The sequence below is a fragment of the Gobio gobio genome (assembly GCF_949357685.1).
Source record: "Gobio gobio genome assembly, chromosome: 22".
NCBI classification, from domain to species: Eukaryota; Metazoa; Chordata; class Actinopteri; order Cypriniformes; family Gobionidae; genus Gobio; species Gobio gobio.
The window spans coordinates 46,553,796-46,572,359 of record NC_137118.1 but is presented as its reverse complement, the minus strand read 5'-3'; the positions used below and the strand labels follow the sequence as shown (position 1 = coordinate 46,572,359).

The 18,564-nt window shown below is 40.5% G+C and overlaps 1 protein-coding gene across 1 annotated transcript in view; it reads right to left on the bottom strand.

The window, feature by feature from the left end:
• opn4xa (opsin 4xa) overlaps nucleotides 1-18,564 on the bottom strand; it is a gene marked incomplete at both ends in the record, with an annotated part of 51,727 nt that overhangs the window by 21,339 nt on the left and 11,824 nt on the right. Inside the window, 3 exons of the mRNA XM_079804972.1 lie at nucleotides 10,932-11,103; nucleotides 11,250-11,453; nucleotides 11,543-11,676. Coding sequence (XP_079661098.1) covers nucleotides 10,932-11,103; nucleotides 11,250-11,453; nucleotides 11,543-11,676 — 510 coding nt within the window. The remainder of the gene's footprint in view (nucleotides 1-10,931; nucleotides 11,104-11,249; nucleotides 11,454-11,542; nucleotides 11,677-18,564) is intronic.

Genomic DNA, 18,564 nt, shown 5'->3' with positions numbered 1-18,564 from the left:
TAGATTCCTCATCAGTGCCTGCGCGGATTGGTCTAATGAGGCATCTATGTATATATATCTTTGATCGCGCCAGTATTTTGACCTTATTCACCGGAAGTTATGGCGCTGGGAATACTAGATGACATTCGTCTGATAAGAGGTAAAAAAATAACATAAATACTGTTGGGTTTCTCGCAGAAACCGATGGTTTCGTGTCTTCAGACATCAATGTGTCGCCACGAGCCGCAGGTTTAATAAGGATTCGTATGTCTGTGTGTTTTTACTCTCATACTCTAAAATATCCCCATTGACATCATTATACGACTGACACTGCAACGGCTGAGTTAAACATCTGCATTTGTGTTCTACTGAAGAAACAAACACACCTACATCTCTGATGCCCTTGGGGTAAGCAGAAAAACTTAAACATTTCGTTTTTGGGTGAACTATCCCTTTAAGTTGATCGTAGAACAATTGCCACCAATGGACTTTACGATCTACTTTGGCTTATGATGCTTTTGGGAAACGCGGCCCTGATTGTTTATGGTCGCTGTGATTTTGACATGCTCATGGATCTTCTGTTGATCCTGAAACATCATTCCTAACCCTATCCCTACCCCTAACCTAAATTTGAAGGGAAAGAATGTGTGAATAACACTGATGTAGAAGCCTAAATCTGACATTAAGAGTGTGTTCACACTTGTAGTTCGGTTCTCGTGGTTCTTGTGGTTCCAGATCAACAAAGAAAAAAAAAAAGAAAAATTCATACAGAAAGTAATACATAATTTGAAACTGGTAAAGGGTAAAAGGGCTACTTTTAGTTGTGTATACTCACAATAACAACAAAACTTTGTATAATAAAGAAAACAAACAGGGTCTGCTTTCTGCCGTCTCAGTCTATGAACCAAAACTCTGTGAATACTTGCCACACAGACACCAGAGATATGTCTTTAGAAAGCTTGAAGTGTCTACTTTTAAATGAAGTAAGTCATATCTCATATGTTTATGTAATCCGTATGAAACCAACGAGAGGTACATCACCAGGGTTCGTTTTAACCCAATCAAACTTGTCGAGTGTGATCTGTAAACTTGTCTTAAATCTGAATGGTTGATTGTAATTGTCACAATTCACCAGTGTGAGTGCCCGTGATCACCACCAGAGGGCACTCCAACCCGGACTGTCATTCTATCATAGACTACATTACCCATAATTCTTTGCCCGGACTCATCATCACTCATTGTTTACACCTGTCTCTCATTACCCTGTTTACCTCACCCTATATAAGCCTGGTTATCTCAGTCATTCTTTGCGAAGTCTTGTTTTCTGTAACCTACTGCTCCGAGAGACACAGGTTGACAGGCACGTGCAGAGGGGGGGGGCTTTGGGTGCTCGAGCCCCTGCCCTTTTTCAAAATGAATCAAAAGTGCCCCTCTCAGACAAATATCAATGATAAACTAAATAAAACTAAATAAATGTTGTAGAGGGGGAACCTCTGGATTGTTCAGATAGGCCTTGAGGACTGGAGACTCCGGTAAGAGAGTAAGGGCTCGGAGAGTTTCATCCAAAAAAACTTTAATAACGTTGGGCACTTAAATACAGGTCGTGGGTGAGCAATTGGGTTGCAATACAATACACAATTACAGGGGTTTGTGTATGTAGGTATGTGTGTGTGTGTGGTCTGAAACAAAGAAAATAGTACAAATTAGATAAATGATATTACAATTGTCGTTAGGATATTAAACATTTCCATACTGCCCATAAACAGACATATACATATAAGTTCAAACCAATAAACAGGTAAATAGTTGTCTGCAATTCGTTGACATTCACAATTATGATGATGTAGCATCCCAAAATGATCTTAATATGGCTTACAGAGCAACATCTGTACATTAATATACCAACAATACAATGTAGCACATGGCAATTTGTATATAGCACGCTAGCTTTCTGACATCAATCAACAAAGAACGTCATATTGTGCAAATATACTCCCACACAGCCAATACAACATCACAACAACATCAGTATCATTAATATGTATACATTTTCCCAAGAAATGACAAATAAACTTACTTTTCTGCATGAACGCACACAGCTTTAAAGTTGCGGATGCTCACCGTGACCCAGCGCGTGCAGTGTATGAAGCGCATAGTCTTAAAGGGGAAAGCGCATATTCTTAAAGGGGAAAGTGTATAGCATCAATAAGCTGGATGGCCTCTAGTGGTTAAACATAAAAGTGCAATTAAAGGGAAAGACTTTCCTACATTGCCGCCCCCAAATTTAGTATCTAAATTTGTCATGAGTAAGGAAAGTCTCAGTGTCAGTTATTTTCTTCTTCCTCATCCTCCCATGAGGGCAACTTGACTAACCGGGCAACAGGCCGAAGATAAGTTCGTCCTTTCACCTGTACCTCAGCAGTGCGTATGCGATTGTCTACTCCTGCATATGTTTTAGTCACTCTGCCAATAGGCCACAAAGCTCGGGGCAACTGTGGATCCACTATCATGACGACCTGCCCAGTACCTAGATTGGCATTGTCCTTCTGCCATTTTTGGCGGGGCTGTAGACTTGGTAAGTAGTGTCGGATGAAATTAACCCAAAAGTGGTCAGCTAGGATTTGGCTGTGTCTCCACCTTCGTCGACCTAACAGATCACTAGATGAGTAGATTGCTTGTGGGAGTGATGCGTCATGACGACCCATTAGCAGTAGATTTGGTGTGACAGGGTCTGGGTCGGCAATATCTGAAGAAACGTAGCCGAGTGGCTTAGAGTTGATGATTCCCTCAACTTCCACTAGTACTGTACGCAAAACTGCTTCAGTCACTGTTCGATTGCCCAAGACTACCCGAAGTGCAGTTTTCACTGACCGTATCTCTCGCTCCCAGGTCCCTCCAAAGTGTGGAGCACCCGGAGGATTAAACTGGAAAGTTATCTCTTGACCTGCTAGATGTTTTTTAAGTGGAGCTTCTAATGATGCAAAAGCTTCCTGGAGTTCAGTGGCTCCTCCCCGGAAATTAGTGCCTCTATCAGCCAATATCTCAAATGGCTTGCCACGGCGTGAGACAAATCGTCTTAATGCCATCAACAAAGCATCCGTGTCCATGTTCTCCAAGAGATCAAGATGTATGCAACATGTGGTCATACATTTGAATATGATGCCCCAGCGTTTCTCTGTGCGTCTACCCAGTTTAACTGTGAACGGCCCGAAACAGTCAATACCCGTGGACCAGAAAGGTGGTTTGTATAGCCGTAGTCTAGATGGGGGCAAGTCTGCCATTTTCGGAACTACAGGCTTCGCTCTCCATTTTTGACACATTTCACAGTTGTACTGGTGCTTCTTGATGGATTCTCTGCCCCGCAGGATCCAGTATTTGCGTCTGATCTCGCCCAAGACCCTCTCTGGACCCGGATGCATAAGCTGATTGTCATATTCTTTGATTAGAAGCATTGTAATCTGATGTTTAGGGTCTAGTATTATTGGATGCATAGTGTCTGGATCCAGGCCCTCAGCTCGACGGAGTCGTCCCCCAACTCGTATTAAACCAAGTGTTTGATCGAACTCAGGGGAAAGTGAAGCAAGACGACTCTGGGCAGATATGGATTTACTTTTGGTTAACGCATTCACCTCTTCTGGGAAACTGTCACTCTGAGCTTGTTTTAACAATTGTAGTTCAGCTGATATGGCATCTGCTGCAGTCATGATAGCAGCCGCCCCGTGAAGGGATTGGTGAGTGGCTTTCAACAGTTCATTCCAACTCTTAATATTCGAGATGTCCGGTTGGGGCTTGGCAAGACAAGCATTTCCAACAAATGATTGCTTTCTCAACTCATCATGATAATCAGGATCTGCTACTTCAGGCAAGGATGGCCAAGTGTTGGGATCTTGATAAAGGAACCATGGCCCTTGACTCCAGCGCTGAGGTTTACTCAACTCAAGCAAAGTCTTCCCCCTAGTCAGGTCATCTGCAGGGTTATCCGCTGTATTGACATATCGCCAATTTGACATCAAAGTCAGGTCCTGGATTTCAGCGATGCGTGTCCCGACGAAAACTTTGTAGCGACAAGAGTCGGATTTTAGCCAGCTCAGGACTGTGGATGAATCGGTCCACAGAATTATATCACCTGACGGAACAGAAAGCTCTTTACTGATCAACTTTGACAGCTGCGCTCCTGTGAGAGCTGCACAAAGCTCCAAGCGTGGCATTGAGATTTGTTTGCGAGGAGCCACTCTGGACCTCGCCATCACAAAAGCTACATGAACCTGTTTCAGTTGATCTCGAGTGTGGAGGTAAGCGACCGACCCGTATGCTCGTTCAGAGGCATCACAAAAAATATGGATAGTTCTCTGGGTGCCTTCTGTGTCAGCGCATGATGGGATATACGCTCTGGGTATTTCCACAGTGTGCAAATTGGACAATTCGGCCTCCCAGGCTTGCCATTGTACTAACAGGCTTTCAGGGTGAATGAGGTCATCCCAACCGATCTTGAGTTTCCAGAGATCTTGAATCAACATTTTCGCTTTGGTGGTGAAGGGTATAAGATATCCAAGTGGGTCATATTGTGTAGCCAGAACCTTGTACACATTTCGCAGCGTGGGTTCGGAGTAGTCAACTTGGCGAGGTTTGTATCCAAGGTGGTCAGTAAGACAATTCCAACGAAGACCTAGAGCTGGCTCTTGCGGGTCTGAATTATGCTCAGAAAGCCACAGTTCGGTGCTGGCTGCTCGGGCTTCAACTGGGAGGTGTTCTACTACAGCTGGACAATTACTGGCCCACTGGCGGATTTCAAAGCCCCCGGAAGACAAATGACTGCGCATCCGATCAATGAGGTTACGGGCTTTCTCGGGGGAGTCCAGACTCTGCAAACAGTTATCCACGTAGAATGCCTGCTCTACAGACAATTGAACATCTTCGTAGCCTTCGCGGTTATCCTTCACATGTCTTTGTAGTGCATATGTGGCGCAACAAGGACTGCAGGTCGTCCCAAAAGGAAGAACTTGCCATTCAAAGACACTTGGTTCTTCATCCCTCTTCATGTCTCTCCAGATGAAGCGTAACAAGGAGCGGTCTTCTGGCAAAAGTCTGATCTGGTGGAACATTGCTTTAATGTCTCCACTGATAGCCACCTTGTGCTCACGAAACCGAAGGAGGACACCAAGCAAGGAAGGACCCAAGATGGGACCTGGAAGAAGGTGATCATTTAGCGCTTGTCCTCTGTACTGATATGAACAATTGAACACAAGTCTTGCTTTGTTATTATGGTGGACCAAGTGATGAGGGAGGTACCATGACTCAGTAGAGGATTCCACAAACTCAGGTGTCAATTTCTTCACATATCCCGCTGTCTCAAGCTTTTGGATCTCGTGACAATAGGTCATGGCTTGTTTGGCGTCGTTTGCGATCCGTCGCTCTGTACTTCGAAGTAGAGAAAGGCAAGCAGATTTGGGTGCTTGTAGACAAGGATGATCCTTCCGTCTGAGAAGCGGTGTAGCATATCTTCTTGTGCCATCGACATTAACCCTTACAGTGTGTTGGTCAAGCAATTCAAGGGCGTGCTGGTCAAACTTGGATCGGGTGGCTGCCTTCTCACTAATATAGGGCAACGTATCAATTTGCCACAATTTCTCTACATGCTTCTGAAGCTCAGAATGGGGATAGCTCAATGCAGTGAAGAAACAGTGCTGTTCTTCAGAAGGAAGATGGAACAAACTGGCAGGACCTTGAAGTGTCCACCCAAGGGAAGTACATATGGCTACAGGTCCCCCAGAAGGGCCAACACAAACAGGCTGGATAGGGATGAGCAAATGTGGAAAGTCAGAACCAATCAGTAGTACAGGCTTCACCTTGTCAATTGCTGGGATTGGCAAACCCTGTAGATGCTTGTACTTCTTCATCAATAGGTTAACTGGGTAACTGTGCTCAGAAAGACCCAGTTCATCCGCAGTGAATGCATGATGTATCTTGTGTCTACATCTAGGGTTGTCAATGGGCGAAATCTCAAAAGAAACCGATGCCCCTTTCAGATGAACGACTTCATGCCGTACAGTTCTCAGTGAAAGCGTCTCTGGTTCTTTCTGCAGCTTGAGATACTGTGCAGCAGAAGAAATGAGAATTGTCCGCTCGGAACCATCATCCAGCAAAGCATATGCCTCTAGTGAGCATTCAGCATTATGCAGTAGTACTTTGACCACCTTTAACATGACCTGTTGAGGACGATTAGGACGATCAAGATAAATGGTGTCTGGATGGGTACTAACCATGAGAACTTTGTTGGGCTCCTGTTCATTGACATCATGTAGCACAGTGAGATGTTGCTTTTGACATATTCTACAGGGCTTCTTGAGGGTACATGCCTCTGGTTTGTGGTTGCGTCCGCAACGCCAACAACTTTTGTCCTTAAGCCATCCTGCTATCTGGTCAATGTTCAGTGACTTGAATTTGGAACACAAACTGAGATAGTGCTCACGTGTGTCACAATATGGACAATAAGGTTTAGGCTTCTCTCTAGACTTTAGTGGGAAAGCGTGGTGAGTTGGAGAGGTAGGCTGTGGTTTATCTGGGCTACTACTTGTGTTGTAGTAAACAGAAGATGATGGCTGACTCTGAATTCTGTTCCCTTTCCTCTGAGGCTTCATCTGCTCTTGAAACATCTCCACAGCTCTGCTTGAGATGCGTTTTGCCTGGGATTTCAGCTGAAGCCAAGCTGATAGGTCCAGCAGGGTGTATGTTTTGTCTGTCCCTGTGATTAGTATACCACGACTTAGACAATGCTCGACAAACCCATCACGGTAACTGGCAGGCAGTTTGGCTAAAAGTCTGTCTACATGTGAGCCACATTTCAGTTCGTAGCCGTTCTCACCCTCTAGTGAACGAAGCATGCCCACAAGAGAATGTATTGAAAGCGCAAAGTTATCAAATGCTTCAGCATCTCCGACTCTGACCGGTGGAGAGTTCAATATAGCTCCAAGTTCACTCTGTACAAGTAGACGGGGTTGCCCATATTTGTCTTGGAGGGCCTTCAATGCCGTTGTATACGGAGTGGGGTCATGCATATAGGCTTGGGTCAATTTGTAGGCACTTGGCAGCTTCAATCGGTCTAGAAGCACTTGGTATTTAAACTGCTCTGTGAGGTGAGCGTGAGCACCAACAAGACTGTCCAAAGCCATCTTGAGTAAGGCAAAGTCAGACTCCCTACCACTATCAAATTTGGGCAGAGCTGGTTTGGGTATACCATATGAACTTGCAATCAACATGTCCATCATATTGACTGGGGCTAGTGGCTGTACACCTGGGACACTAGGCGCTAATAAGGGCTGAGGGTTAAACTGCAATTGTCTTACAGGTTGAGGTAACTGACCCATTGGAGGCTGAGGTTGAGATTGTAATGGGACTGCAAAGGAAGGCGGCTGGACATAGCTGGTCCCGGTTGAATCTGCACCTGGCTGACCTAGACTATAGGTTTGTCTATTAAAAGACAATGACTGCTGCCCTGTTGTAGGAGGGTATACACTCACTGTAGGCAATTTCACCTGTTGGGGGGACACACTCGGCAATACTACAGGATAGATAGGAGAAGAAAGAACATTTACAGGTTCTACATGTAATGGTTTGGATGTAGAGAGAGAGGTAACATGCTCAGGAACAGAGTGTGAGGTTAAGGGCTGAGTGCTATCGGCATTACCCTGATGTATGTAAGGTGTTGAGTGCTGTGGATTATCAGATAACTGATGTGTTGTGTGGTGAGCAACCTCTACCTTCTGTGAACAGAGTATATCAGTCTGCACCTGCCCTGGGTCAAATTCACTTCTGGTACGTGTAACAGATGTTGCATTTTCAGTCTCTGATTCTCGAAGAAGGGATGCGACAAGACACGCTTTCTCCAGCTCCATCTCCTTCTGCTTAATGCGGCGCTGTCTTTCAAGCTGCTTGGTGATCAGTTCTTTGGTCTTGTGTGCTGCACGAGCCTCTTCATCCAACTGCCGACTTCTCCTTTGCTGCTCTCTGAGTAGGTCTTCTCTTTCATAAAGTGCTAGGCGTGCTTGTTGATCCAGGAACTCACACTGTTCTTCAGCTTTGCTCTCCTCCACCATCTGTCTCTGCATCTCCGCAAGCTCCATGCTCTTCATTTTCTCTTCAACAATAGCTGCCTGTAGATCATTCAGTCGTGAAGCCGATGTCCGGCTGGATCCAGAGCTTCTGCTGGTCTTTGTCCTTGCGTGACTGTGACGTGAACTAGCAGATAAATGTGTTGAAGGTGGTCTACTAAGTGCAGTCACATTATCTGGTTGTGCGGCTGGTATTATACTGCTGATATTCACACTGGAATCTGGAATTTGGCTTGGTTGATACCCAACATCATAATCATTTAAGTAGGCTGGTGGATGTCTCTCCCGCTGAGTACGAGGACGCACAACTGGCTCTGTGACCTCCTGCTCTGACAGCATGTTGTCTTCAAGGTTGCTATCATCCGGCTCGAAGGACCATTTGTAGAGGGGGAACCTCTGGATTGTTCAGATAGGCCTTGAGGACTGGAGACTCCGGTAAGAGAGTAAGGGCTCGGAGAGTTTCATCCAAAAAAACTTTAATAACGTTGGGCACTTAAATACAGGTCGTGGGTGAGCAATTGGGTTGCAATACAATACACAATTACAGGGGTTTGTGTATGTAGGTATGTGTGTGTGTGTGGTCTGAAACAAAGAAAATAGTACAAATTAGATAAATGATATTACAATTGTCGTTAGGATATTAAACATTTCCATACTGCCCATAAACAGACATATACATATAAGTTCAAACCAATAAACAGGTAAATAGTTGTCTGCAATTCGTTGACATTCACAATTATGATGATGTAGCATCCCAAAATGATCTTAATATGGCTTACAGAGCAACATCTGTACATTAATATACCAACAATACAATGTAGCACATGGCAATTTGTATATAGCACGCTAGCTTTCTGACATCAATCAACAAAGAACGTCATATTGTGCAAATATACTCCCACACAGCCAATACAACATCACAACAACATCAGTATCATTAATATGTATACATTTTCCCAAGAAATGACAAATAAACTTACTTTTCTGCATGAACGCACACAGCTTTAAAGTTGCGGATGCTCACCGTGACCCAGCGCGTGCAGTGTATGAAGCGCATAGTCTTAAAGGGGAAAGCGCATATTCTTAAAGGGGAAAGTGTATAGCATCAATAAGCTGGATGGCCTCTAGTGGTTAAACATAAAAGTGCAATTAAAGGGAAAGACTTTCCTACAAATGTGATTATTATAACATGACAATATATACAATAGTAACGAACGGCTCAAAAGTCGGACAATTTCTGTTGAGGCGTTGCCGTAACGCATTGCTATGGGTTGCGTGCGTTTTGATTGACAGCTGATTTTTCACTGTTCGGAAACGGCTCTCGAGACAAATATGGTCCTTTCAGAGAGTGTGTGGCCTTACGGGAAAAAAGTAAACCAATATTTTTTTTTCATCCATAATCAGAGCTAATGTGTTGATTTAATTACAAATCTATATATTATATATTTTAAAGTATTACACAATTCACCAATGCCCGTTTGTCATGCATATACACCAACCAATCGTGATCTGGCAAAGCAAGTTCAAATTCCATTGGGCGATGTGAAGCGGTAATTTTCTGTTCTTATTCATAAATCGCTTGAAAATTACATGGACAGACGAACTAACGTTTGTGGAACGATTTCCTGCGGTTTGTCTCATTTTATAAATTGCATTACTGACAAAATGGATTTTAACTGACAACAAACAAATCTGCACAAAACCATGCAGCAGCAGCAAAAGTCGCATTAATGGTAAGTAGTGTTAAATTCACTTGTACTTATGTATATTGATACACCGTTTACTATTTCATGAAACTATCAAAGTTAACAAAACCCAAGTGGCACCGGCTCCTACAGGCCTATTATGTGAAGTGTAGGCTGGCGAAATGGTTCCGTGAAATGGTTTATTATATTACCATTTTTGGATATTATGCAGCATTATGAAAGAAGTCTCTTATGTTCATAAAGCCTGCATTTATTTGATAAAAAATAGCAATATTGTGAAATATTATTAAAATAATGGTTTTCTATTTTAAAATAATTTATAACATAATTTATTCCTGTGATCACAGCTGGATTTTCAGCATCATTACTCCACTCTTCAGTGTCACATGATCATTCAGAAATCATTCTAATATGAGGATTTAATGTCAATGATGGAAACTGTGATACTCTTTTCAAGATTCTTTGATTAATAAAAAGTTAAAAAGAACATAATGTAATATTTCACAATATAAGGCTACTGTTTTTTCTGTATTTTTGATTAAATAAATGCAGGCTTGATGAGCATATGGATATATATATATATACATATTGCTCCTTTTTTACATTTGAGCCCCTGCCCCTGAAGAACTCTCTGCACGGCCCTGCAGGTTGAGAATCCAAACGCAGCTTTATTTTTAAGGATAATCCATCTCGTAGTCAACAAACAGGCAAGAGGTCATAACAGGTAATCAGTCCAACCAGTCAAACGGGTAATCCATAGAACAGGCAAGAAATCCAAGAGACAAGAAACCAGGGAAAATGCTCAGAAATGCAGTGTTACACAAAACAAGACTTGGCAAAGAATGACTGAGATAACCAGGCGTTAATTGACGTCTCTCCACCGTTGAGACACTGATTGAGCGATTACACCACATATGATGTGTTTCAGGTGTAATGTATCCTCAACACACCTTCAGATGTTCATTCATGTTTATTCTTTGACTATGACGAGATGAACGCGTTCAGTCACGCCACATTAAAGAGTGTCAAAACGGCATTTATCGTTTGAATTTCGTGATAAAATGGACTGAATACTTCATATGTTCATGTGGGAACTTGGACCCCTACAATATAGTATGTGAGTGTGTGCATGTCGTACCTGCTTGCGTTACGAATGGCGAGGAACATGAAGAAATAGCAGTAGGAGATGATTCCAAGCGGGATGAAGAAGACGAAGCAGCAGAGCATCAAGGTGTAGCTTTTGTTTGCTGGAGTGGACGTCACATAGTCCCATGTGCAGGACGTCATGAGGCCTTCTGGGATATAGGAACCTATCCAAGAACGATTACAACACAGTGAGATATATCTAAAACTAAACTAGGAATCGATTCTGAACTTTATAGAATCATTGAAGAGAGAATCGATTATTTTCTCCCACACTTATCATATTGTCGTCTCTTTCAGAGGTGACACTCACTCCATCCAATAAGGGGTGCAAGACTCCAGGAGAGAGAGTAGATCCAGACCAGGAGGATGATGATCAGCGTCCGGCGTCCGGACGTCCAGCCGATGGCCTGCAGGGGTTTGGTGATCACGATGTAGCGGTCGATGGAGATGGCCAAAAGGTTGATCATGGATGTGATCCCGAACAGAGCTCCACAGAAGGCGTACATCTTACAGCCTGAGTGGAGAAGCAGATGCAAGCACGTGTGATGTGGAAACAGATCGCAAACGAGTAAGTCTGGGTGGGAAGGTTGGGAAAGTAGTTACCCATTTCACCGAACACCCATTCCTTGTACATGCAGTTGACGAAGAAGATTGGCGACTGAGTGATGGCCATGAGAAAGTCACTCACTGCGAGATTCATGATGAAGTAGTTTGGAGGCGTCCGGAGCTTTTTGTTACTGAAAGACAAAATACCTTTCCTTTTTACAATTTGTTACAATCCCAGTTTCAAAAGCATGTTATGGCCGTTTCCTCAATACATTACACTGCAAAAAAAGCTTTTCTTACTTAGTATTTTTGTCTTGTTTTCAGTCCAAATATCAAATAAATCTTACATTAAGAAGCATTTACTAGACAAGCAAAAGTTTTTGTCTTGTTTTGGGGGAAAATAACTCAAAATTAAGAGAGTTTTTGCTTAAAATCAGCAAAATAATCTGCCAATGGGGTAAGAAAATTAATCTTAATTCAAACAGAAAACAAGCTTATTTTGTTTACCCCATTGGCAGATTATTTTGCTTATTTTAAGCAAAAACTTAATTTTGAGTTAATTTCCCCCAAAACAAGACAAAAACTTTTGCTTGTCTAGTAAATGCTTCTTAATGTAAGATTTCTTTGATATTTGGACTGAAAACAAGACAAAAATACTAAGTAAGAAAAGCATTTTTTGCAATGTAGTAAACTGATTGACTGATCAACCAAACACATTTAAAACTTTGAATGCATAGATTTCACCTTTCATATGACCACAGTGTTCTTATGCAGTACTAAAGATTGGCACATATCTCTATATACAGTACATATGCTGTATAATATCTATACACTATATTGGCAAAGGTTTTGTGACGCCTTACATGCACATGAGCTTTAACGCCATCCCATTCTTAATCCGTAGGGTTTAATATGGAGTCGCCCACCCTTCACAGCTCTAACAGCTTCAGCTCTTCTGCTCTTCTTTCCTCAAGGTTTAGGAGTGTGTTTATGGGGATTCTTCATTAGTGATGTTGGACGAGAAGGCCTGGCTCTCAGTCTCCGCTCTAATTCATCCCAAAGCTGTTCTATCGGGTTGAGGTCAGGACTCAAGTTCCTCCACACCAAACTCACTCATCCATGTCTTTATGGAGACGCTTTGTGCACTGGTGCATGCTGGGACAGGAAGGGGCCGTCCACAAACTGGGCCCACAAAGTTGGGAGCATGAAATTGTCCAAAATGTCTTGGTGAAGCATTAAGAGTTCCTTTCACTGGAACTAACCCCTGAAACAAAACTCCAGCCCATAATCCCCCCTCCACCAAACTTTACACTTGGCACCTTGCGGTCAGGCAAGTCCCGTTCTCCTGGCAACCGCCAAACCCAGACTCGTCCATGGGATTGTCAGACAGAGAAGCGTGATTGGTCACTCAGAGAACACGTCTCCACTGCTCTAGAGTCCAGTGGCGGCACGCTTTACCCCACTGCATCCCACACTTGGTGATGTAAGGCTTGGATGAGCTGCTCGGCCATGGAAACCCATGAAGCTCTACACACTGTTCTTGAGCTCATCTGAAGGCCACAGAAGTTTGGAGGTCTTGACTCTGCAGAAAGTTGGCGACTTTTGTGACCCTCAGCATGCGCTGACCCCGCTCTTTGTGGCTGAGTTGCTGTTGTTCCCAATCGCTTCCACTTTGTTATAATCCCACTAACAGTTGAGCGTGGAATATTTAGTATAATATTTGGACTTATTGCACAGGTGTCCACCGATCACGGCCCACGCTTGAGTTCTCTGAGCTCCTGAGAGCGGCCCATTCTCTCACTAATGTGTGTAGAAGCGAACACACACACACACACACACACTCCTGAGAGCGGCCCATTCTCTCACTAATGTGTGTAGAAGCGAACACACACACACACACACACTCCTGAGAGCGGCCCATTCTCTCACTAATGTGTGTAGAAGCGAACACACACACACACACACACACACACACACACACACTCCTGAGAGCGGCCCATTCTCTCACTAATGTGTGTAGAAGCGAGCACACACACACACACACACACACACACACACACACACACACACACACACACACACACACACACACACACACACACACACACACACACACTCCTGAGAGCGGCCCATTCTCTCACTACTGTGTGTAGAAGCGAACACACACACACACACACACACACACACACACACACTCCTGAGAGCGGCCCATTCTCTCACTAATGTGTGTAGAAGCGAACACACACACACACACACACACACACTCCTGAGAGCGGCCCATTCTCTCACTAATGTGTGTAGAAGCGGACACACACACACACACACACACACTCCTGAGAGCGGCCCATTCTCTCACTAATGTGTGTAGAAGCGGACACACACACACACACACACACACTCCTGAGAGCGGCCCATTCTCTCACTAATGTGTGTAGAAGCGTCTCCTAGAGCTTGAGTTATACACCTGTGGCCATGAAGGGATTGAACACCTGAACTCAGTGTCCCAATACTTTTGGCAATATAGTGTACACATTTATGCATGATGCATTATCAAACAAGCTCATCCTTGACCCTGTAAAGCCTGGCATGAAGAAAAAGAATAGTCAGACAAATCGAATTGTTTGAAATGCAACCATTTATTGAACCTTTAGACAAAATATATTTTTTTTAAATCTAAAAAAAGTTACTTTTTGTTGAATATCATTTGATGCACGAGGCTTTTATGGCTCATATAGTATGATATAGTGAGGAGAAAAAAAAGGAAGGAAAACAGCTCAATTTTATTTAGAGACCCAAAATGAAAAAAAAGTAAGTTGCTTAATGCTATTGAAATATTACTAAGTTATTCTTATGTTTACTTTATAAAAATCAGTGCAGATTTCACAGCAAAAAAGACAAGTGAAGCACAAGCTGAAGGTGGACGTTTTACAATTGAACTAAAAAGCCTAAAGTATCAATCAGACGACAGAAGGACTGCTGTAGATTGTGCGCAACTTTTTATCAGCAATTTCATGTTGAGGAAGTTTGCGTAACAGATATGATACAGCAGCTTTAAAGGGTTCACTTTTTAAAACATCTTTAGAGGTAAAACTTCTACATTGATCAACACATGAAGTCAGAGATGATTCATCGCTCAACAATCATTGTGATTGCACGACATCTCATTAATCACAGTCACAGTTCACACAATTTCCTCTGATTGAAAGTGTCACCTGCCGAACCATCAGGCATTAGCGGCCCTCAATACATCAGCACAGGATCAACACACGACCTCAGGAGACACGACCTCCGTTCAAGCATCCTCAGATAGGGAGAAAATCCACACGTATGATGAGAGTCATGTGTAGTTACTAGCTGGAAATAATCCGCGAGGGAGGTGGATTGTGCCTTTGTTTTGCATGAATGATGCATTCAATTCAATTTGCATTTATTTGCATAGCACTTTTCACAATACATATCACTTCAGAGCAGCTTTACAGAAAATGCATGAAACTACAATTTAGAGTGGTTCGTTATCAGAGGAGACGGTGTCCAAGTTATGGATTTAAAAAAAGTACATATACAAATCACAGTTAGCTAAAAATGTATTAATAAACAATGTTATAATTTAAGGCAGAAACTATATGGAAGCCCGTTTCCGACACTAAATAAAAAATTGCGACTTTTTATCTCACAATTCTGACTTTTTTTCTCACAATTGCGAGTTATAAAGTCAGAATTCTGAGATATAAAGTTACAATGCGTGATATAAAGTCAGAATTCTGATATAAAAAGTTACAATTGCATGATATAAAGTCAGAATTCTGAGATATAAAGTTACAATTGCATGATATAAAGTCAGAATTCTGAGATATAAAGTCAGAATTGCGTGAAATAAAATCAGAATTCTGATATAAAGTCACAATTGCATGATATAAAGTCAGAATTCTGAGATATAAAGTTACAATTGCATGATATAAAGTCAGAATTGTGAGATATAAAGTCAGAATTCTGAGATATAAAGTCACAATTGTATGATATTAAGTCAGAATTGTGTGATATAAAGTCAGAATTCTGAGAGTTAAAGTCAGAATTCTGAGATATAAAGTCACAATTGCATGATATAAAGTCAGAATTCTGAGATATAAAGTTACAATTGCATGATATAAAGTCAGAATTGTGAGATATAAAGTCAGAATTGCGTGATATAAAGTCAGAATTCTGAGAGTTAAAGTCAGAATTCTGAGATATAAAGTAAGAATTCTGAGATATAAAGTCACAATTGTATGATATAAAGTCAGAATTGTGTGATATAAAGTCAGAATTCTGAGAGTTAAAGTCAGAATTCTGAGATATAAAGCCACAATTGTATGATATAAAGTCAGAATTCTGAGATAAAAAGTCGCAATTACTGTTTTTATTTTTTTACTTAGTGGCGGAAACGGGCTTCCATACAGAAACAATGGGCTCATTGAAGTAAAGAATACATGTGGTTAACAATGATTAGGGTATATAGAAAAATACATTTAGCATTGGCGCATGCATAAAGCGAGTTATGTTGAACATAAAATACATTATTACTAAAAGTTCACAACTTTAGTTTCTTAACACATATTCCAGCAACACTTTACAATAAAGTCCCGTTAGTTTATGCATTACCTAACAAAGAGCAATACATTTGTTACAGCATTCATCTTTTTTAATGTTAGTTAATAAAAATACAACTGTTTGTTATTTCACGCTACATCAGGTCCATTACATAACTGTTGATTTGAATAATGCACATTAGTAAATGTTGAAATTGATCAAGATCAATAAATTATTTTAATATTTATATTTTTAGTACTAGTATTTTTCACTGCAAAAAATATTTTTTTAATTTTTAATGTGTCTTGGAAAACTAGACAAAATGTTTTTGTTTCAGTGTTCAATGTTAGCTCATGCTGCTAAAGTAATGAATGAAACCTTATTGTAAAGTGTTTCCAAAATGCATTTGAATATGCATAAGCATATGTAAACTTGTTGAGTATGTCTAAGCACATTTAGTGAATTGCTCAGTGAAGTTCATGGAGACGATTGCTGGAGTCAATGAGAGCGCTCTGATGAGGTCAGGCATTGATTCCTGTGGCCGTCAATGGCTTTGATTGTGTCTCGTGTCAGTGATCATTGAGAAACCGATGGTTGTGTTGCTGTCAGCCTTCACTCACAAATCCTACAGGCCTGCGTGTGCATCTCATTAATTACAGTCAAAAACATGTTGCTTTGCTTTTGAGTCAATGTGCAACATGTTATATAATTGCGTAGCTTCGTTTCATGACATTATGCAATCACATTATTAGCGGATCATTGCAAACAGAAGCTTCTGGAAGAAAATAAACACTACTTAATGCAGCTTTATTTAATGCATTATCTAACAAATGTTATTGTCTAGCGTTGCTGGATTCCCCTTTTGTACTTTTCATTATGCATTATCTATAGCATACTCTAAAAATTTCAATAAAAATTAAAGCATTAATTAATATTAGTTCATGCTTGTCAAAGCAAGACACCCCAGGTGAATAATACACTGCAAAAAATGCTTTTCTTACTTAGTATTTTTGTCTTGTTTTCAGTCCAAATATCTAAAGAATCTTACATTAAGAAGCATTTACTAGACAAGCTAAATTTTTGTCTTGTTTTGGGGGAAAATAACTCAAAATTGAGTGAGTTTTTGCTTAAAATTAGCAAAATAATCTGCCAATGGGGTAAGCTAAATAATCTTGTTTTCTGTTTGAATTAAGATTATTTTTCTTACCCCATTGGCAGATTATTTTGCTAATTTTAAGCAAAAACTCACTCAATTTTGAGTTATTTTCCCCCAAAACAAGACAGAAACTTTTGCTTGTCTAGTAAATGCTTCTTAATATAAGATTTTTTAGATATTTGGACTGAAAACAAGACAAAAATACTAATTAAGAAAAGCATTTTTTGCAGTGTAGACATTACCTAATAGACATCACCATGATCACATTAAGAATTTAAAACATTTTCTAAATGCTATGTTTAAATTAGGGCTGTCAAAAGATTAATCGCGATTAATCGCATCCAAAATAAAAGTTTGTGTTTACATAATATATGTGTGTGTACTCTGTTAATTATTATTTATATATACATACACACACAAGCATGTATATATTTAAGAAAAATATATTATTTTTATATATAAAACATTTATATTTATATATATTATAGATTATATAAATGTATATACAGTATATACATGCAAATATTTCTTAAATATATACATGCTTGTGTGTGTATTTATATATAAATAATAATTAACAGTACACACACATATATTATGTAAACACAAACTTTTATTTTGGATGCGATTAATCGCGATTAATCTTTTGACAGCCCTAGTTTAAATATGCAAATGAAGCATCGTCTTATTACATATACACTAATTTGCATTGATTTTCAGAACATAAATCTCAACATTGGATGAAGCTGGTTCAAAATTCTTGTTTCATTTTGTTGACATATTAGAGTAGAACGGATTTTAAATTTCTCTTTTTATCACTCGATAAATCAGAAAATACTGTCAACTGACAGAAAACAATTTTTTTTTTACCATGTTTTAAGGAATAAACTTATAAATCAGACGAATGATATATAAACAACCCCCTCAGTAAATCATTCAGGATATAGACAGGAATAAATCTGTACATTTTGATGTATGTAAGTGACACTGAAGTGGAGAAACAACTTTCACTATGTTTTTTATGAAAAAAAATGTTGTATAAGATCAGGTGAATGATATATGAACAATCCCCTCACTACAATTCTTCAGAATATAGACAGGAATAAACCTGTAAGTTTTGGTGTATGGAAGTGATACTGAAGTGGAGGAACATCTCTTTAAAGATATGTATTGTCATAGAAATCTACAGACGCAAACAGATCAAATCCAGTGAAATAAACACTTAAGCATGTAACTCATCTGCTATCATTTGTCACCAAAACTAATTAGATGCATGAGTTTGATTAGATGCATGAAGTTACACATTTGGTTGAATGCATTTAATATCAGCACTTCCCATCAGACAAAACTCATGAGC